Here is a 21,488-nt window from a genome sequence, read left to right as displayed (position 1 = left end):
ACTTTTCACTCAGACACCTGTTTCTTCCTGAAGCAAAATCAGACGCACACATGCATTCATATCACACCATTCTCAAATCTAGCACATCCAACACAAGGTCTATTTGTGCAAGCTTAAAATATCAACTGTTAAAGATTGTCCAACAAAGTTGCCAATGCTGATTGTTATTTCCTATGCTTGTCATTTCAAAATCATTAGTGAATTTGAAGAATTAAAACTTTTAACTTTCAAACTTGTCTTTTCATTGAACTGAAACACAGACCCACGGATATTATCGTCAGTTTATCGATGAAAACAACCTTTGAGTCTTCTTAATTCTATAAAATTTGGTTATTAATTTATTACAAATTAATATCACAAATTAAAATGTAGGATGGTTCCTCTTTCATAAAAGAGCATAAACCATTACACTACATAATATTTATTTAAAGATTGAACTTAATAGTAAAAGTTTTTTGTTAATTGCGAAGATCTAAAGATCTTTGCTTGTTCAGTGATCAATACACAGCCACTCTGTGTTTATTTCAAGAAAGAGTCAAGTTTAAAAAGGTTAAGAAATTTATTACTAAACAATTTAAACATGACAATTTCAAAGACAATTTATAAAAGCTTTGGTATTAAAAGCAACCCTGTGTTTGGATGAATCTAAGGTGAAGTGTGTTTTGTTTGCGAGTGAAGCAATGTCTCAGAACGTGTATCTTAAAGAGAGGACGGGTTCTGGGTGAAAAAGAATTTGGTTTTGTCAATAAACTAAGTTGTTCTTATTAAAGAGCATTCAGACGCAATCTGTGCTCTACCTCACCGTCAGGCGACCCTCGCCGTGGATCCGGAGGTCAGAGGAGGATGTTGAACAGCCTCAGGGTACCGGGTCCAGTAGGGAAGACCGATGGTACCGACTTGTTCCGGTCCTAGAGATGCCGCAGGCACACAGGTGGAATTGGTTTGCCTCTGCAGATTCTTAAGGAATCTCGTAGCATCAGCTTGTTCTGCAGGTGTCGTTTTGTTGTGTCAGAGCAATTCTGCCAGCGTGACAGAAATCGCTTGTTTGGTTAAAGAGCGTTGGGCGGCCGTCCCAACCTTCGCTAGATTCTACTCCAGATTTGAGTAGAAGCCAGGACAAGGTGACCCAGGCTGTGTATCTGACCCGAGAGTCTTAAAACCAGGCCATTACGTGACGTTACATCAGCACCACACTCACCATCATCATCATCATCACCACCATCATCATCATCACCATCATCATCATCATCACCACTCACCATCATCATCATCATCATCATCATCACCACCATCATCATCACCACCACGCTCACCATCATCATCATCATCATCATCACCACACTCACCATCATCATCATCACCACCATCATCATCATCATCATCACCACCATCATCATCATCACCATCACCATCATCACCATCATCACAATAATCACTAACATCACCATCAACATCATCATCATCACAATAATCACTAACATCACCATCATCATCATCATCATCATCACCACCATCATCATCATCATCATCACCATCATCATCACCACCCTCATCATCACCACCACGCTCACCATCATCATCATCATCATCATCACCACACTCACCATCATCATCATCACCATCACCATCATCACCATCATCACAATAATCACTAACATCACCATCAACATCATCATCATCACAATAATCACTAACATCACCATCATCATCATCATCATCATCACCACCATCATCATCATCATCATCACCATCATCATCATCATCATCACCACCACACTCACCATCATCATCATCATCATCATCATCATCATCACCACCATCATCATCATCATCATCACCATCATCATCATCATCACCACCACGCTCACCATCATCATCATCACCACCACCATCATCATCACCACCATCATCATCATCATCACCACCATCATCATCATCATCATCATCATCATCATCACCACCATCATCATCATCATCACCACCATCATCATCATCACCACCACCATCATCATCATCACCACCATCATCATCATCACCATCACCATCATCACCATCATCACAATAATCACTAACATCACCATCAACATCATCATCATCACAATAATCACTAACATCACCATCATCATCATCATCATCATCACCACCATCATCATCATCATCATCACCATCATCATCATCATCACCACCACACTCACCATCATCATCATCATCATCATCATCATCACCACCATCATCATCATCATCATCACCATCATCATCATCATCACCACCACGCTCACCATCATCATCATCACCACCACCACCATCATCATCACCACCATCATCATCATCATCACCACCATCATCATCATCATCATCATCATCATCATCACCACCATCATCATCATCATCACCACCATCATCATCATCACCACCACCATCATCATCATCATCACCATCATCACCATCATCACCACAATAATCACTAACATCACCATCATCATCATCATCATCATCACCACCATCATCATCATCATCATCACCATCATCATCATCATCACCACCACACTCACCATCATCATCATCATCATCATCATCATCACCACCATCATCATCATCATCATCACCATCATCATCATCATCACCACCACGCTCACCATCATCATCATCACCACCACCACCATCATCATCACCACCATCATCATCATCATCACCACCATCATCATCATCATCATCATCATCATCATCATCACCACCATCATCATCATCATCACCACCATCATCATCATCACCACCACCATCATCATCATCATCACCATCATCACCATCATCACCACAATAATCACTAACATCACCATCAACATCATCATCATCATTAGGTTGTGGGACCTTTCTTTACCAGCCAATCATAGCACAGTGAACACCTACCTACCTGTATCTACTATGGTCAGGAGGGCAGGGTTAAGGCTGGCTCTCTGTGGTCGCGCCTCCACTAAAGGCAACACCTGTAGGGGACACATTCACAGAAAAATGGAGTTGTGGTCCTGTTTTCTCCATAAAGTTCTCTCTTCCTACACTCCATCACTTCACAACTGTTTCTGTTACTGAAGATTTTCCGGACCATTCAAACACTTCAAGTCTTCCTATAAATGCTCCCATCCCTCTAAACTAAATCTCCCAAAGTCCTCTAAGTCTGAGCCCGAGAACCCAGAGTCTGGACCTTCTTGTTAGGGGTGGATGGGGAGGAGTCCATCTTGGGAAAGGGAATGCTGTCGACCAACTCCAGAACATTCTGGATCTTCTGGTCCGAGATCTTAATGTGTAGAAGCGGCAGTTCTCCAGACACCTTGAACCTGAAGCACAAAAAATTACAAATTATTCAAAACACAAGCGAAAAACATTAGAAACCCCAGACAGGTGAGAGTTGTACCTGGGCATCCGGACGTCCTTATCCACCATACACTTAGCCAGATGCAGAGTGAAGTCCATCGGCTGAAGGATGTGCTGGACAGAGGAACTCTGCAACCGAGCCGACTTCCAGGCCTCTCCTGTAATCAGCAGAGTCATTGTGTTGTTTGCGTAACTGTGCTGTGTGTGCGTGTGTGTGTGTGTGTGTGTGTGTGTGTGTGTGTGTGTGTGTGTGTGTGTGTGTGTGTGTGTGTGTGTGTGTGTGTGTGTGTGTGTGTACCTGACTTGCTGTAGAGCAGCTGAACTCGCCTCAGCCCAACATCATATCTCTCATAGGCTCGATTCATGATCTCCTCCAGAGACGAGGACGATGGAGAGGAAATGGAGCCAAACTGATCAACGCTATTCAGCTGCAGACACACAACCATTGTTGACCAAACCAACTGCACACTGGTACACACTCGGTCACAGGTCACCTATTCAGTACTTATAACAGACCTGGAAGCTACCAAAGTCCACGATTATGAGGTCTGCTCTGTCGCTGTAGAAGCCCGACATCGGGATCAGTAAGTAAGATGGTTTCAGGTCGATTTTCAGATCCAACACTTTCCTGGTCTCAATGATGTGAAACAACCCTGCAGACACCAGAACCGTCATGACTGGATCTTTCAGTTCCACCTGGACCTCCTGAGACTCCAGCTGGATGAGAACAATCTCCAAACTGGAGGCCAGCAGGGTCTCATGTGGTCCCACAGCTCCATAGCTGATGATGCTTCGAGCTCCTACCTGGTGCTGAACTCTACTCACCTGCTGCAGTTTTTTCTTTGATTTCCTCCAGTTTGGACAGCGTGGCAGAGGTCAGGAACTCCAGGTCCACACCTTTCCCTGTCTTAAAGAAGTCCACCATACTGTTGACGGTCACCTGGGGAAATAAGGACACATCAAGAAGAGATGTTTTCACTGGACACACTGGAAACACGGAGACCTGATTTGAGGTCAGAGGTCTTCTTACTGCGTCGTAGATGATCTCCACTGGCTGAGAGTGGACCCTGAGCAGCTGGTCGCCAGAGCTTTCCTCTGGGTTCAGCTCAAACACCACACTGAGGAGAGACGATGAAGACTCTCCTACCGAGGTGATGAGTGAAGGGACCGTTCCCATCTGCTGCAGACCCGTGACATACCAGTGCTCCAGTGCTGCCTCCACCCTGCAGGACAGCAGCATTAACGGCAACCCATCGTCGACGTTCTGATCTCCTAACCAACAACGTTCTCATCAAATAATTATTTTGTTGAAGTTCCAGTTTGACTGTAATCAGTCGCTTTTGTATGGTTCAAGTGAAAGTGGACACCTGACAGCCTGGGCTCCAGGTCTTTGAGATATTTTAGTGCTGAGGTTGATCATCTGGATCTTCAGGATCTCTGGAACGTTGTACTGCTCTCTGATCGTCACTGAGGTCTTCAGCAGCTGGAAAGTGACAACTGCAGCAACGTACTGAAACACACAAGTTCAGCTGATCAGGTTTCATGTATTAGAAGAGGAAACCTGAGAAGTTTCTCAACTGCAAAAAAATCCACCTCATTGCGCACGAGTCACGACCACCACAAACCAAAACCCAGAAGCTTCCTTGTGTTCTGCTGATCCAGTGCAGCAGGAGGTCCAGATAATGCTCTCCCTAGCCACCTCCTCCAGCAGGAGCAACAGGTATTCCCAGATCAGCCTAGAGGCTTTTGAGGCCACAGTGCATTGTGGGTAAACACCTCCTGTTTGGACCCTTTGTAGCATGTTACCAACCTAAACTGAGGTGGCATCTGGTTCGTTTCTCCTGTGACCGACCCAGACAGGTTCTACTTGAGACCTTTGACCCCCAGCACCTGTGTCTCGTAGCTGAACGCAACAGGTGTGTCTACCTGTTTGGGTAAGGCCAGATTGTGGGAGCTGCCACTGTAGCCAATAGCTGTGTAGAGTTTTTCCTTCTCCTCAGCTGTCATGAGTTGGTCCAAGCCTGAACCTGGATCACAACAGGGACACTCAGAAAACCAAGTATCGGACACGAGGCCTGTTGAGAAGAACTGGACCATCACCCACTTTCAGACTCCAGGCTCTCCTCCAACTCCTGCTCCTCCGTCTTTGGTTTCCTTCCAAACCAGCCACTGAAGAAACCTCCTCCCTGTTTCTGAGCCCCAGCCTTCTTCGCAGCCAGTTTCTGTCCGGATCGGATCACCTGCAGATGAGGTCCGACAGAGGTTCAAGAATCAGACGGGACATGTAGTGAGAGAAGCTTCAGAGACTACCTCCATCTGGGCTTGCTGGCGGGCCAGAGTGATGTTGAACACGTCTAGAATTTTCTCCAAATCCTGGAAGGAGACAGCGGAACGTCAGAAAGCATCTCAGCATGCTGGAGATCTATAAAACCAGAACTTGGACCAGGACTAGGATCAGGATGAGGGCTCTGACTTCTACAGGCCGTGATGGCAGAACTCTCATCCCAGACCCATTTGCTGTGTGGAGCTGGTTCGGACCTCTTAGGGACCCCACCTGGATCTGCTGTTCAGCATCAGACCCTGGTTTAGTCTGACTCAGCAGTTTGGTCTTGTAGGTGTTCTTGTAGGACCTCAGGATCTCTCTGTGCCGTCTGATGTTGGACCAGGACCACATGCGGCTGATGCGCCGGATGTGTCCCTCCATGATGCTGTTGTAACCGTACTTCCACCTGGACCAGAGTGGGACATTAAACGTGTGATCTGGCCTCCACGGACATTCAGAGGGACAACGGTCCAGTTTTATCCGACTTACCAGAGTCTGGTGTTCTGGTGGACCGGGACATTAGGTCTGAACTTTCTGAAGGGGGCGTTCTTCACCATCAAATCAACAGACTCCAGCACGTCCACCATGCTCAGGTACTGCAGTGGGCAGAAAAAGGTGTCTCACAACTCCACACTCGCCTCCACCTGTCTCCACGGGTGTTCTGGTACCTGTGGTTTGGTCATCTCAATGGCGATGTTCTGGACCTCCAGTTGAAGGTTTGCCTTCGGAGCCTTCAGCTCTGCCTCAGCGGAAGGATTGATGCACATTTTAGCAGAAGCAAAAATTGGCTTGAAGACTTCAGGAGGAGAAAACAGAGTTAGACACGAGAAGGTTCAGAACATTCCATCAGCTTAGTGGGCTCAGTCCGGTTCTGCCTGTTTGCAAGACCAGATAAGTTCAAACGTTCTGATTAGTTAAAAGTCACAGATGAGCTAATCTGTCTGATTTAATGTGAGAACAAGTCAGGATAACTCTTTATGGTCTGGCCCAGGTCTGGGCCCAGCTTAGACCTGGTCCATGCCAAGCCCAGTCCAGAACGGATCTCGCCCAGGCCCGGTCCAGACACAGTCTAGCCTGGGTCACAGACACCACCGGTTAAGAACCAGAAGCTCTGCTGAGTAATGATCTCCAACATTATGAATGAGCTGAACTCACTGTACTGATACTGGAGAACTTCCTGGTCCTTAGAGCAGACTCCAGCCTTCAGCAGGTCCTGGAGGAGGAGGAAAAAAAGTGGGGTGGGTGGGTGGGGGGGCTTGTATTCATTCTTTGATAAAAAAACAAAAAAAACAACAAAAGCATCGGACAGATAAAACTAAACTCACCACAACATCCTCCCACTGGTTCTTATAGAACATCTGACTGTTAACGTTCCAGTAGGCACAGAGACACTCCAGCCGGCCCAGCTGATCACACACACACACACACACACACACACACGCACACCAGTTAAGCTTGAGGAGGTGTCGCAGACACCCGGACACACAGGAGAAGCAGGTCGTTCAGAGCGTCTCACCTTATAGATGATCTTTGCAGCTTCATTCAGAATACACGACTTCCAGTTTTCGTCCGTAGTCTGAAACAGAACCACAACCAAAACTAGCAGCGAGCATCACCTAATCAGGTGTGTGTGTGTGTGTGTGTGTGTACCTGCAGACTGAGCTCTGACAGAGTCACTCCCACAGACAGGGGGCGCTGTGGGTCTGTCAGCTGAAACAGACACAAAAACACCTGAAAATCCAGACTACCTGCAGGTCTCCATCTCCTGTCTTAAATCGATCTGAACCAGAACTTGGATCAGCATCAGTACTCACATCATCCTCGTAGCGCAGATGGATGCTGCTGATCTTCACCTGCACGTTCTTGATCACCTGAGTGGCCAGTTTCTCCACAAACGTGTCCTTCTTTTCCTCCTGAGGCTTGTCTGGAAAAACAGAGCAAGAGACAGTCAAGACACCCGAGTCTGAGTCAGTCACACCTAGACCTACACATAGACCTGAGAGCGGGTCAGTCACACCTAGACCTGGACCAACACCTGACACTGAGTCAGTCAGGTCCAGGTGTGGCACAAAGAGGATTCTTTCCTGGATGAGAACCTGGCTGACTGAAGGACTCTTCAGTTCAGATCCAAACGTCCTTAAATCTCTAAGAACTCAGACTCACCTGCTTGTTTCTCGTGTCGTTTCAGCTTCTTTAAAGTTCTTTTGTGCTTTTTATGCTTTTTACGTCCTTTTGGGACTTTGGCAGCAGTAAAGGAAGAAACAGCAGTTAGTGAGAGAAAAGCCCGAAAACACAAAGGAGGGTGGGGGTGCAGCACACACGTTCACTATCAGACAGCTTGGACTTCATGCTCAGGGCGATCTGGATGAATATATCTGGGGTGACCTGTGACTCTGGATCAGGTTAGACTACAGCATCAGACTCAGGGGTCTGCAACCTGTGGCTCCGGGGCCGCCGTCTCAACGTGAAACTGAGTGGTGTTAATATCAACAGGAAATGTTTTCCACAGTTAAGTTGTGGTTGATCACTGGGTCTAAGGTCAGGGATTAGTTACAAGTTTTATTATGATTTCCTATTTCAGGTTGAGTCGTAAAGGTTACACACTCCCGCTCTGACCAATGACAACTAGAACCTGACCAAGGTCAAAAATCAGAGTGTGTGGGCATGAAATGCATTTGGACTCCCAGTGCGTTTCATGGTCACACTGGTGTGTGTGTGTGTGTGTGTGTGTGTGTGTGTGTATGTGTGTGTGTGTGTGTGTGTGTGTGTGTGTGTGTGTGTGTGTGTGTGTGTGTGTGTGTGCGCGTGCGTGCGTGTGTGTGTGTGTGTGTGTCTCTCGGACCGTATATTACCATTGAGTGGTTCCTTGTAAACAACACTCTCCAAACCACACAGCAGATCCCCGGTGTGAGATGCTGACAGCGAACGCAGCATGAATGAGACAGACAGCAAGTTAGTGAGTCCATCCGTCCACTCACTCATCTGTCCTCCCTTCCGTCCACTCACTCATCTGTCCTCCCATCCGTCCACTCACTCATCTGTCCTCCCTTCCATCCACTCACTCATCTGTCCTCCCATCCGTCCACTCACTCATCCGTCCTCCCATCTGTCCACTCACTCATCTGTCCTCCCATCCGTCCACTCACTCATCTGTCCTCCCATCCGTCCACTCACTCATCTGTCCTCCCTTCCATCCACTCACTCATCTGTCCTCCCTTCCGTCCACTCACTCATCTGTCCTCCCATCCGTCCACTCACTCATCTGTCCTCCCTTCCATCCACTCACTCATCTGTCCTCGCATCTGTCCACTCACTCATCCGTCCAATCACTCATCTGTCCTCCCTTCCATCCACTCACTCATCTGTCCTCCCTTCCATCCACTCACTCATCTGTCCTCCCATCCATCCACTCACTCATCTGTCCTCCCATCCATCCACTCACTCATCTGTCCTCCCTTCCATCCACTCACTCATCTGTCCTCCCATCTGTCCACTCACTCATCTGTCCTCCCTTCCATCCACTCACTCATCTGTCCTCCCATCCATCCACTCACTCATCTGTCCTCCCATCTGTCCACTCACTCATCTGTCCTCGCATCCGTCCGCTCACTCATCTGTCCTCGCATCCGTCCGCTCACTCATCTGTCCTCCCATCCGTCCACTCACTCATCTGTCCTCCCATCCGTCCACTCACTCATCTGTCCTCCCATCCGTCCACTCACTCATCTGTCCTCCCATCCATCCACTCACTCATCTGTCCTCCCATCCGTCCACTCACTCATCTGTCCTCCCATCCATCCACTCACTCATCTGTCCTCCCTTCCATCCACTCACTCATCTGTCCTCCCTTCCATCCACTCACTCATCTGTCCTCCCATCCATCCACTCACTCATCTGTCCTCCCATCTGTCCACTCACTCATCTGTCCTCGCATCCGTCCGCTCACTCATCTGTCCTCGCATCCGTCCGCTCACTCATCTGTCCTCCCATCTGTCCACTCACTCATCTGTCCTCGCATCCGTCCGCTCACTCATCTGTCCTCCCATCCGTCCACTCACTCATCTGTCCTCCCATCCGTCCACTCACTCATCTGTCCTCCCATCCATCCACTCACTCATCTGTCCTCGCATCCGTCCGCTCACTCATCTGTCCTCCCATCCGTCCACTCACTCATCTGTCCTCCCATCCGTCCACTCACTCATCTGTCCTCGCATCCATCCGCTCACTCATCTGTCCTCCCATCCGTCCACTCACTCATCTGTCCTCCCATCCATCCACTCACTCATCTGTCCTCCCATCTGTCCACTCACTCATCTGTCCTCGCATCCGTCCGCTCACTCATCTGTCCTCCCATCTGTCCACTCACTCATCTGTCCTCCCATCCATCCACTCACTCATCTGTCCTCCCATCTGTCCACTCACTCATCTGTCCTCGCATCCGTCCGCTCACTCATCTGTCCTCCCATCCGTCCACTCACTCATCTGTCCTCCCATCCGTCCACTCACTCATCTGTCCTCGCATCTGTCCACTCACTCATCCGTCCAATCACTCATCTGTCCTCCCATCTGTCCACTCACTCATCCGTCCAATCACTCATCTGTCCTCCCATCTGTCCACTCACTCATCTGTCCTCGCATCCATCCGCTCACTCATCTGTCCTCCCATCCGTCCACTCACTCATCTGTCCTCCCTTCCATCCACTCACTCATCTGTCCTCCCTTCTGTCCACTCACTCATCTGTCCTCCCATCCGTCCAATCACTCATCTGTCCTCCCATCCGTCCACTCACTCATCTGTCCTCCCATCTGTCCACTCACTCATCTGTCCTCGCATCCATCCGCTCACTCATCTGTCCTCCCATCCGTCCACTCACTCATCTGTCCTCGCATCCATCCGCTCACTCATCTGTCCTCCCATCCGTCCACTCACTCATCTGTCCTCCCATCCGTCCACTCACTCAGCATCAGTCAGAGACTCAGAAAGCAGTATAGAATTGAAACAGAATTCCAAGGACACAAGAAAGGACACAAGAAACACGAAAACACCTGCTTGGTGTTTGGGGTCAGCTCATCTCACCTCTTCGTGCCGCTGTCAGCAGCGCCTCCTCGATCCGCTGCAGCTCCTTCTGCTTCGCCTCCTGCTGGTAGCGCTCCTCCTTTGCTGCATCGTATTTTATTGCTGAGAAAAAGAACAAACAGCAGCATTAAAGGTGTGGGTGCACTAGATAAAGTCCAACCTGTCCTGTTTCAGGACCACTACTCAAGCAGAAACCAAGTCCAGAGACTCATAAGAAACCATTTAGGCAGGCTGCTTCACCAAAGTCTGTCCCCTACCACAGCAGGGACACAAACTCTGTCCCCATAGGTGTCCATCAGGACACCAGCAGGGCCATGTGGGGGAATACAGCTCCTGCTCATTCAATCTCAGGTGGACAGCTCCAGTCACAGATAATCTCTCATACTCAAAGGTGCTGTTCTTCTGGATGTCTTTTCAGGAGGACACGTCCAGTCCCAAAATTTTTCTGGGAGCTGGACTCATTCCTTCAGTTGAAGGATTCGGCTGCAGCTCCTTCGGGCTGGATCAACTCAGCCGACTAAATAAGCTTTGCAACGTGATGAAGGAGCCATTTCTACCCTCTAACAGCTGTTTCTTTTGACACAGTGTCAGTGTGCATGAAACAGCCTCAAGGTCATGCATTCGCTTCTAAACTGTTTACGTTCCAGCAATGAAGACAGAAGAACGAGGAATGAACTCTTTTCTTTTAATTAATCAAAGAACTCTATTTTAATAAAGCTAATCCATCAAAGTGTTAGTCAATAATAACCATGTGACCGATCAGTGAAATCACAATTTCATTAATGTTTTAATAAGTAAGTGACTTATTCTAGTCACTAGACACGCTGATACACAAAGATAAATAATCATGACACATTCCGGTCACAAATCCAATCAGAACCTTCACGTCTGAAGCGTGGCAGAGTCTCTGTGGTGTTTATTTAATCTGTCAGCTGTGATTCCTCCAGAATTATAAGCATCAAGATTAATAAAACAGAACAACGCCATTTTAAGTTCAGTATTCAGCCAGATCTCGAGATCCCCTGAAGTTCATCGCATGCTAAGTGAATTAAGGACCGGCCATGCTTCACTTAGAGGGTAGAAATGGCTCCTTCATCACGTTACAGCTTTAACTAGACCCCTGTTAAATATTCTCATCACTAAAGTCATGCTTCCACATTATGATGCTACCACCACCATGCTTCACTGGGGAAAAAGTTAATTTTAGTCCCATCTGACCTTTGTCCATAAAGAGTCTCCCTGTAGCCTTCAGCTCTAACCCAAGCAAATTAAAACCAAGCTTTTATTCAACCCTAAAAATTATTTATTACAGTAAAATGTTTCATCTTAAAGGAGTAGAACACTCGTTTACTCAATACAGTTGCAGTGGTCTCAGAAGCTAATGCAGGAGATAAGTGTAGGAGACTATTTTCATGTGCAGCCTGCATGAAAAACTCAGAGTGACCAATTATAATCAGAAATAATCATTAAAAGTGGGTTTTCAGTGTTCCACACCTTTAATTCCTGTATGAATAAACTCTTCTGCATGCTCACACACTTTTTGTTTTTTTAAATCCAATATAACTTTATTTCCAAGGTATAAAGATAGAAGAGCCAGTCCAGTATCGGACCGCACCATATTTTAATGGCATCAGGTGTCTTTGATTCCTTCTCTAAAATATCCCGTTTAACATCAGATACATTAATTTTCTCTACAGAATCCAGACTAGTAAATCCTAACAACGCTTCCCAGTAACAGCATGCAGTGTCCAGTATCATCAAAGGAAGTGGAAACCAGCAGAGCTGCATGAAGCCCCCAGACTCTGAGCTGCACGGCGACGTTACCGTCAGCCCGCCCTGCCTAAACTTCAAAATAAAAGCATCTTAGCAGGAGAACCCCTGAAGGAAGCTTTTATTGTGAAGAAATATGTGATATGGTTCTTTGTATGATTTCCGAACATTGGGATTAATAAAGTAACCAATCTAATTGTATCTTGTCACTGTGCAGCCCTCTGCAGATCAGATTAGAACCATCACCTCTGTCTGTTGCTTACCATTAAATGGACTTGTTTTCACCTGACATTCAGCTGCAACGCACGCAGGCACACACATTAATCCACATATAAGCATAATCCACATGTCAGACTCAAGGCCCGCGGGCCAGTTGCGGCCCGCAGAGCATTTTTATGTGGCCCGCGAGATAAATATCAAAAATATATTAAAACTGGCCCGCTGGCCGATTTTACCGCAAAGACTTCAACTCCCATGATGCTTTGAGGCGTCAGCGCATAGCCGACGCGTCCCCTCTTTTGTTTTTTCTAGCGCCTGCTGCCGGTGTCTGCAGGCGAGCTCCGCTGTCTCGGACAAACTACACTCCTCTCACTCAGCTATTTTCTGACGTTGAAGCCCAGAAACGGAGATTCTAGACGCTCAGTAATGTGTTCACGACTGAAAGAGAAAGTTTTCAAACTAACGTCCAGACAGAGCCGATATAACTCCAGCGAACAGCGACACGCTCAAACCAGCACGGCTCTGTGGCTGCTGTCGTCGTGTTTCCTCCCCGACACACAACAACGTGGTCAAGCTGCTCAGACATGTTCAGCAGCACAAACCTATGTGAGCACCTGTTGTCATCTAATGTTGTCATTATGATGAAGATGAACAAAACAACAGGAGTCTCCTCCTCAGCTCAGATCAACCCCATGATGCAGGTATCTGGCTGGAACAGGTGAGCATCACAGTAAACCAGTGGAGCAAACTGAGCTTTAAATATGTTGGTTTTATTCTCTTTTTCTGCTCCAAAACATGAAAGTTAACAGGTGAGATGTTGCATTTTCATTTAAGATAAAATGATATTTTTATTTTGTTGTTGGCCCGTGAGAAAAGATTTAAAAGATTTAAAGATTTCAAAGATTTTTAAAATGCTGATTATACCACAAGTAATGAATACCACTGATGCCTTTTATTTAAAACTGACTTGCTCGTGTGTAATTTGGTTATTCCACATTCAGTGTTAATGCAGAAATATGTTTGTTTCCAAATTTAAAGGTTCAAAATTGCTTATATGTTGATAAAGAAAATGTGCAAATTTGCCGTCACTTTTTCAAAAAAATATTAAGTTTGGCCCTCGACTCCGTCCCAGAGTTTCATTTCGGCCCCGTGTGAGTTTGAGTTTGACACCCTTGCATTAATCATTAGGAGACGTTTTGGACAATCGGTCAGATCAGAATCAGGAACTCTTCTGCTAGTCGTTTCTGTGTTTTGATCTGAGTCAGGTCTATCTAGAAAATGTTTGCAGCTCAAGGGTTACTTACTGGCTCCAGGAACAACTAGCAGGTACAGACCCTCCAAAGTGGCGACCACCGCTTCGCTGTAAAGGTTCTTCCAGGGAATCTTCAGCGTCAGCTTCTCTGAAACACAACAGGAGTTCTGAGGCTCTGTCTGGTTTTCAGCAGCTCAAAATAAAACCACCTGAGAGTGTTTAAAGTCAACCATTATCAAATCTGCTGAGATGTTTTTATTTTAAATTAGTATTTTTAACAGAAGCTGACAGATTGTTTTAATCTCTTGGAGCCTAAAAGGATTAAAATGTGAAATACTCACCAATCTGTCCAGCTTTTACTTTGAAGGGAACATCAAACTCGCTCTAAAACACAAACACAGCATCAGAGTCCTGCTGAAACCTAATGTCTGATGAGGTGATTCAGAGCACTGTTGTCATCTTCATCATCATCTTCATCATCATCACCACCACCACCAAGCCTGAGGCAGCAGATGTGTAGGATGGGACCAGTGAGTTTTAGGACTTACCAGAGCATTTTCTTTAACTCTCAGGTTCTCAAGAACAACATTTCCTGCAGAAGCACAGAAAAAACCGTTAGAAGAAGGCAGAACTGTGGTAGTTGGCCTGAATCTACCTGGTTACCATGGTTACTGAGAAACCTGATCAGGACCTCATCAATGAACCTGGACCAGATAGTTCATAGGATTTTCCATCAGACACACCCTCAGGGTGTGTGAGAGTAAAAACGAGGATTCAGGAATGCAGCTAGACCAGCAGGAGAACTGGGTATATGCATAAAAGTCACTGTTCACGTCCCCATGGGAGGAACATGTTTGTCTACATGCTCCTGACATGTAAAAACATCCACTTCCTTTATGAACCAGGACATGATGAAAAACATCAGGCTCTCGACAGGTTTCAAAGTCCTAGTCAAACATCTGGTCAGCTAGACGACGAATAAACTACAATTATTTATTTACTAAAACGGAACTCGTCTCCTCCGGAGCATACAGGGGTGTGTTGACACAAAGGGAACACATCAGTGGAAGCTACTGCTGCTAAGGGAAGGGAATCTGGGAAGGGTGAAATATCATTTCTAATTATTTGGAGCTCATCAGGGTGCAAAAAGAAAGACCAGGAAACAAGATAGGATCCAGCAGGTTCACCCAGGGTCAAAGGTTAAGTGGTGTGAGTGATCAGGTCAAACAGAGACCAGCAGGTGGACGCTGGGTTTCATTTGGTGGCTCTGAACTGGTTTATTCCTCCTGACATAAATCAGGTGTTTTGTTGTTCTGGTAACAGTTTCCAACCTAAAAGAACTTTTTTACTTTTTTTTGTCACAATGCTGATCTACACACACGCTTGACCGTTATTACGTTAATGTGTCTAGGCTATTGATTGCTGGTAAAAATATCTTTTGATAACTCCACAGTGAGCGCGCGCGTGCGCTGAGATCAGCTGATAAGCTTCACGTTGCCTTCATTAACGAACCGAGCCTCTTTTAACGCTTTCGTCTCCAACAGGAGAAAATAAGATTTCATAACGTTTTCATCCCAGGATGTACATCGATCTGATCCAGGATCAGTCAGAAACATCTCCACATCAGCGCACACTGGGCAGTCCGAACAGGGACAGGTGGACTGGAATCTTTACTGCCTCGTCACTGCCTGTCAAGATTTTGTGCAAATCCTCGTTTTAATTTCAGACGATTTAATAAACGTGCTGCTGGCAGAATTACACAGATCCACACAAGTGTGTGTCTCTGAGGGAAGGATATTGTTAAGTCGGGCATTAATTCGGCGAACTTTTCATTTACTGAAAGTTACGCTAATAAGGAAAACCTGATATTTATCATCACAGTGACGCGTTTACTACCCATACCGTGTGTGTGAAGGAGAGGCGAGATAAATACACCTAACTTTATATTTAATTTAAAAACGGTAATAATTTCTAATTGAAGCAAAGCTGAAAATATGATAACATTCAGATAAATCGTAATTAAAGTCAATGTGTGTTATAAGTTGCTGTTACACTTTTGCAGAAGGGTACTACTCTAAAGGTGTGACATTTTGAAGGAAGTCTGGCTAGTCTGTCTGTGTGACCGTGATGCTGTAAGCTAGCAGCAGGGCTCACCTCCCCAGATCCCGATCTTCAGCTGAGACTTGTCCAGGTTCTCCACGTAGTCCCCAATAAAACGGTTCAGCAGGTCACTGACTAGGGACTCGAAAACCATGATTAAAAGCTCCGGTACCGGACAGCTCAGAGGGCCGGGAACTGTCTGCAACAGACTTCCGGTTCAGATGATCACAGAGTCTGGGGTCGACTGGCGCTGCCTGCGAAACATTGTGAGCTTGCTCGCACTGTGTGTGTGTGTGTGTGTGTGTGTGTGTGTGTGTGTGTGTGTGTGTGTGTGTGTGTGTGTGTGTGTGTGTGTGTGTGTGTGTGTGTGTGTGTGTGTGTTAGACCATAGTGTTAGACGAACCAGTCAGGTGAGAGTGAGTCACTGTCCGAGAGAGTGATTTTTGTGCTTTGCAATGCTGGGATTTAAAGTTGAACTGGGAGTGTGAGCCAGAACCAGACTGGATTTGTTGTTTTGTTTTTATTTTAACAACAGCTTCAAAATGTGTTTTTGCTGAAAAAAATATTTAAAAATACCCAAAATGAGTTAGAAGATTTACTTTCAAGACATACATAGCAGAACTCAAAGAGCTTTCTGCAACCCTTTAGAGTAAATGGTAACTTTCCTTTACTTGTAAAGTTCCTTCTAGAGTGCTAAGGTACATCAGTCAGTTATACTTGTTTACACGATGGACAAAGCGGGTCCTCTAGCTGCAGACCCAGCGCAAACCATCAGCCCTCCACCACTGTGCTGACAGCTATGATCAGCTGTTAGTACTGCAGTGCATTATTGGTAAACATCTTTACTCTTGTTTATTTGTTTCTGAGTTCTTGCGGGTCAGTATGATTCTGTTTGTGACAATCTTTTGACCTTTAACTTTCAGTTCGTTGTGTGACATCTCTGGTCTCCAGTGTCCATCTGATCCTCATCTATTAAACCTAGCTGTTACCATGGAGACGGACGGCCTAAAACAGGAAGTAAACATGTTGATTAAGCTGTTTTGTGTCTGATTGACTGTAATCAGCAGTCAGATTAATGCTGAGTCAGCGGTAGCTACAGCAGCGCCTCGACTCGTTAGGCCTGAGAGCAGCGGTGATGCATCAGTGCTGCCCTCTTCAGAGATGTTAGCTGGTCGATGATGAAGATGATGAAGAAGCAGCAGATTGGTGCTAATAGGAGAAATGTGAAAGAAGCAGCTGATCTAATGTTCTCCATTCAGAACATCGTTAGTGAGCTCTAATGAGAACAAACGGGTCAGCTGGCTGCACAGCATGTGACTCACCATCCTCAAAAACAGTCCTCCAGAAGTTCTGGTTCTGGTGTAGATCTGTCCTCTCTGGATCAAACCAGTAAAACTGAGTTGGTCTGACTGGGTTTGACATGGTTTTAATCTGAGTCCAGATTAAAGTATCTGACTACAGGATTTTGGGTGATTTCCCAGAATCATGCAGCTAATTTGATTTGATTGTTAACAGTTTTTTTCTGAAATCAAGAAAAAATAAAACCTTGAAACTTTGATCTTGACAAAGTTTCAACTCTTCATCCACAGCTCGAAGTCTCACAAGCATTAATAACAGTTTGTGTTTTTCCATTAGCTGCTCTGGTTTTCCTCGGATCAGCGTTCCATCACCAAAAGGTGTGGGAGTCAGACATCAGCCCCACCTGACCACAACTGGCCCCTGAGTCCCAGACAGGAAAACTACTAGAATCAAAACTTTAAAATGGTTTCAGACAATTTTTAATCCACAGATTATAAAATTAAAATCTGAAGTCAAGGAAAAAATCTGTTTCATTGAGATCAACGTCTGTAAAATCAGAGAAAACAAAATAAAATCGAGTGATGCCTAAGTCTTAGATACAAATAATTTGGGAAATAAAGTTCTCCAAAGGAATTCATGTTTCCTAAAACAAAAGACATGATTAAAAAATAAAATAAATCTATATTTTTGTGCCAAATTCTTATCTTGATGAAATCCATTTAAGGCCAAACCTCTTTTCTGGGTGATGTTACCTGTTTGTTGTTCTTTTTTAAAACGTTTTTATAATAAATATCCTAAAGAAAAGAATATACAGATTTTATTCACAGTTTGATCTGAAATATTTGATCCAGATTAACCCAACTGTGTGTGTGTGTGTGTGTGTGTGTGTGTGTGTGTGACTGTGAGAGTGAATGCTGTTTCCTTTCTAGGTTTTGTTCTTTATCATGTCAGAGTTGGTGTTTAGTCTTGTGATTACATTAATGATGATGATGGTGACGCCCACCCAGCTGGTCATGTGACCTACTTCCTGTTGGGGGTCTTTAAACTCGCCCATCACCAGCCAGACAGGAATACAGCTGGAGTTCCAGAAGAAGGTGAGTCTCCTTTTTGTGTCATTTACTCCTTTTTGTTTATTTATTCCATCCATCCATCAATTTTCTGACCCCGCTTGTCCATGTAGGGTCGCGGGGGTGACCGGTGCCTATCTCCAGCAGTCAATGGGCAATGGGGCAGGGTACACCCTGGACAGGGTGCCAGTCCATCCCAGGGCAACACAGAGACACACAGGACAAACAATGAGGCACACACACACACACATACACACACACACACACACACACACACACACAATTTAGACAGACCAATTAACCTAACAGTCATGTTTTTGGACTGTGGGAGGAAGCCGGAGAACCCGGAGAGAACCCACGCATGCACAGGGAGAACATGCAAACTCCATGCAGAAAGATCCCAGGCTGGGAAGTGAACCCAGGACCTCCTTGCTGCAAGGCAACAGCTCTAACCACTGCGCCACTGTGCAGCCTGTTTATTTCTTTTCTGTTAAAAATCAAATTGAACCGATTTTAGTAACATTTTTTGTTTATTTTTAGTTCATGTTTGGTGATTTTATTCCAAACCAGTTTTCCATTCTCATATTTTTTGTGAAAGTCCTTTTTATTTTCTACACATTTGTGACTGAGAAAAGTAAGTATTTATGTCTATGATCCTGTTTTGTTGTTGTTTAGGTTTGGTTTATTTTAGTTTCTTCTGTTTCAACAAAAAAATTAAATAACAACTGATTTTACCCAAACTTAAGCTGTTTCAGCTTCAAATGACAAAAACCTCCAAGTTTGAAATGTTGATTTATCTTGTTTTATTTACACTTAGTATAAAACTGGTAATAATAATAATAATGATAATAATAATTATTTATTATTATTATTATTATTATTATTATTATTATTATTATTATTATTATTATTATTATTATCATCATTATTATTATTATTATGGAAGAAAAAATAGGTATGCTGATCACAGTCTGGCTCAAAGTCTTGAAATTATCGCCTAAATTTTTAAAGTTCTTCCAATTCTGCAGAAAGAGAAAAATGAGCAAAAAAACTACTGGTTTCTGGTCCTTTGATTATCTGATGCCAAACTGCTCACGATAAAAATTTAAATACATTCTTATACTTTTTATTTTTTCATTTTAACATTACCGGTATTATACTAGGATTATAATTTAGCCAAAATCCTTCGTCTGATGTTAGAATATAAAGTTCATCACGTAATTCATTTGTTTTAGTTAGAATTAAGCTTTTACATTTCAGTGCATTGCGTCATTTCTGTGAAGACTGTCAGAACCGGGCCATAAATGGGTCAGAGTCAGAACGGAACCTTAACCAGGTCAAAACTGGATTTTTACCGGGTTGGGACAAGGTCAGAACTGAATTTCAACCAGGTCATAAATAATAATAATAATAATAATAATAATGCATTGAACTTATATAGCGCTTTTCCAGACACCCAAAGATGCTTTCATACACTCTCACGTTCACACACGGCCAGTGATGGTAAGCTACCTGTAGCCACAGCCGCCCTGGGGAGGTCTGACAGAGGTGAGGCTGCCATTTGGCGCCGTCGGCCCCTTTGACCACCACTAACACAGGCAAGTTGGGTGAAGTGTCTTGCCCAAGGACACAACAGCAGGATACCCCTGACGGGAGCTGGAATCAAACCCATGACCCTCCGATCATGAGGCTACCCGCTCTACCACCTGAGCTACTGCTGCCCCAAAATGGGTCAGAACTGAGTCTTATCATGTGACTCTAAAGCCAAACCCAGGTCCTGTTTCTTTCCACAGGAGCTGATCCAGCAGCAGAGGATTGTGGGAGTTGCGGTGCAGATTCTTCTCCTTGTTCTGTCGCAGCAGGAGGATGTTCGGGGCGTTCTTGTTCTGCTGTTGGTGCTTCAGTCTGCTGCGACTCTCCTCCTCTCTTGTTCATGGAAACCTCCAACTGGATGAGGGTCCGTTTGCTGGCCACAGAACCGATACCGCCTACCTGCCTGACATGGGTGGGTCCAACCAGGGATCCACAGGCAACTGACAGAAAATTACAAAAAACTTTTGTTTAACTTTATTTTAAATGGTTTGAGAAACATTTACGCTAAAAGTTAAAGATTTTGGGAGCCAAACTCAGGAGTATCACCTGTTTGAGCAGGTCAAACTATAGCCCCGCCCCCTCGTCTGACATCAGCAAATCCGGCTTTGGATATAATGTTTTGTTAAACCTGAGTTTGCTTTAAGGAGCAATGTCACAAACCTGATTAATCACGTTGGACCTGTTCAATTAAACGAGCTAGTTCCTGTTTGTCCTGGGCAGAGAGAAGCCACGCCCCCAGCCAGGTGAACCCTGCCCTCCTACCTGAAGACTCAGAGGAGGATCGCTTTTTGATGGAGGCAGGATCAAACAATGAGGTGTGTTTGTTTGCAGGTATTTTTAAGCTGCTGAACGCTTTGAACTCACCTGTTCCGTGTTTCTGCAGGACTCGTCTGCAGCGCTGCAGCTGCAGGGTCGAGCCACACGCTCGCCACGCCGCTGCATCCCTCACCAGCAGTTCTGTCTGGGCTACTCGCTGCCCTGCTGTGACCCCTGTGACACCTGCTACTGCCGATTCTACAACGCCATCTGCTACTGTCGTCCTGTCGGCCACACCTGCATGACCAGACGCACCTGATGACACGCCTGCAGAGGCCTTCAGACTGAGACAAGCTGTGTTTCTGTGTTTTTCAATAAATATGGTTTTGTGAAATAAACTAAAAACGTATTCAGATCAACTCAATTGAGCAAATGTGATAAAAACGAGGTTTTAGTGTGAGAAACAAATGAATTTAAGGCAAAGTTCAAGTTTTAACGTAAAGTTGTGTTAAATAACTTTTTTTTTTTTTGTTAAATTTGACTTGTTTTAATGGAGATCTTCATTTTTTCTCGGTGCTGAATTTTGATTAGCTTAGATCATCCGTCAGATCTCCTGCTGCATCTCCAGACTGGAATCACCAATATTCCACCTCAAATACCCAT

The 21,488-nt window shown here is 45.1% G+C and overlaps 2 protein-coding genes across 5 annotated transcripts in view; one reads left to right on the top strand and one right to left on the bottom strand.

Annotated features, from left to right (window-relative positions):
* vps13c (vacuolar protein sorting 13 homolog C) overlaps positions 1 to 16,389 on the bottom strand; it is a 57,291-nt gene extending 40,902 nt beyond the window's left edge. For 3 of the 4 annotated variants that reach the window (XM_070555107.1, XM_070555104.1, XM_070555106.1), the window contains exons 1-26: positions 16,165 to 16,389; positions 14,559 to 14,602; positions 14,352 to 14,394; positions 14,063 to 14,158; positions 10,770 to 10,871; positions 8,545 to 8,607; positions 7,856 to 7,930; positions 7,507 to 7,616; positions 7,343 to 7,402; positions 7,209 to 7,268; positions 7,018 to 7,098; positions 6,848 to 6,905; positions 6,361 to 6,488; positions 6,182 to 6,288; positions 5,924 to 6,098; positions 5,680 to 5,742; positions 5,474 to 5,609; positions 5,296 to 5,396; positions 4,737 to 4,879; positions 4,400 to 4,592; positions 4,195 to 4,309; positions 3,886 to 4,022; positions 3,668 to 3,797; positions 3,410 to 3,527; positions 3,200 to 3,332; positions 2,912 to 2,984 (exon numbers count right to left, since the gene is read on the bottom strand). In XM_070555107.1, the coding sequence (XP_070411208.1) occupies positions 2,912 to 2,984; positions 3,200 to 3,332; positions 3,410 to 3,527; positions 3,668 to 3,797; positions 3,886 to 4,022; positions 4,195 to 4,309; positions 4,400 to 4,592; positions 4,737 to 4,879; positions 5,296 to 5,396; positions 5,474 to 5,609; positions 5,680 to 5,742; positions 5,924 to 6,098; positions 6,182 to 6,288; positions 6,361 to 6,488; positions 6,848 to 6,905; positions 7,018 to 7,098; positions 7,209 to 7,268; positions 7,343 to 7,402; positions 7,507 to 7,616; positions 7,856 to 7,930; positions 8,545 to 8,607; positions 10,770 to 10,871; positions 14,063 to 14,158; positions 14,352 to 14,394; positions 14,559 to 14,602; positions 16,165 to 16,264 (2,644 nt within the window). In that variant the 5' untranslated portion in view covers positions 16,265 to 16,389. The remainder of the gene's footprint in view (positions 1 to 2,911; positions 2,985 to 3,199; positions 3,333 to 3,409; positions 3,528 to 3,667; positions 3,798 to 3,885; positions 4,023 to 4,194; positions 4,310 to 4,399; positions 4,593 to 4,736; positions 4,880 to 5,295; positions 5,397 to 5,473; positions 5,610 to 5,679; positions 5,743 to 5,923; positions 6,099 to 6,181; positions 6,289 to 6,360; positions 6,489 to 6,847; positions 6,906 to 7,017; positions 7,099 to 7,208; positions 7,269 to 7,342; positions 7,403 to 7,506; positions 7,617 to 7,855; positions 7,931 to 8,544; positions 8,608 to 10,769; positions 10,872 to 14,062; positions 14,159 to 14,351; positions 14,395 to 14,558; positions 14,603 to 16,164) is intronic. The other variant, XM_070555105.1, reaches the window with a different exon arrangement.
* A 1,980-nt stretch (positions 16,390 to 18,369) lies between these two features.
* Positions 18,370 to 21,269, top strand: agrp (agouti related neuropeptide). The gene is made up of 4 exons (XM_054731988.2): positions 18,370 to 18,503; positions 20,270 to 20,481; positions 20,790 to 20,884; positions 20,953 to 21,269. The coding sequence occupies exons 2-4, from the start codon at positions 20,343 to 20,345 to the stop codon at positions 21,142 to 21,144; spliced, it is 426 nt and encodes a 141-aa protein (XP_054587963.1). The 5' UTR covers positions 18,370 to 18,503; positions 20,270 to 20,342; the 3' UTR covers positions 21,145 to 21,269.
* Positions 21,270 to 21,488: the final 219 nt, after the last annotated feature.

Source organism: Nothobranchius furzeri, chromosome 9 (genome assembly GCF_043380555.1).
Source record: "Nothobranchius furzeri strain GRZ-AD chromosome 9, NfurGRZ-RIMD1, whole genome shotgun sequence".
NCBI lineage: Eukaryota > Metazoa > Chordata > Actinopteri > Cyprinodontiformes > Nothobranchiidae > Nothobranchius > Nothobranchius furzeri.
The sequence above is the reverse complement of the archived record's forward strand: the minus strand, read 5'-3'. Positions and strand labels throughout refer to the sequence as shown.

Bases quoted from the DNA above. Each gene is read 5' to 3' on its own strand.
- agrp (XM_054731988.2), top strand. From the start codon at position 20,343: ATGTTCGGGGCGTTCTTGTTCTGCTGTTGGTGCTTCAGTCTGCTGCGA. The intron at 20,482-20,789 runs GTGGGTCCAACC...TGTCCTGGGCAG, and splicing joins CGCCTACCTGCCTGACATGG to AGAGAAGCCACGCCCCCAGC. The intron at 20,885-20,952 runs GTGTGTTTGTTT...GTGTTTCTGCAG, and splicing joins AGGCAGGATCAAACAATGAG to GACTCGTCTGCAGCGCTGCA.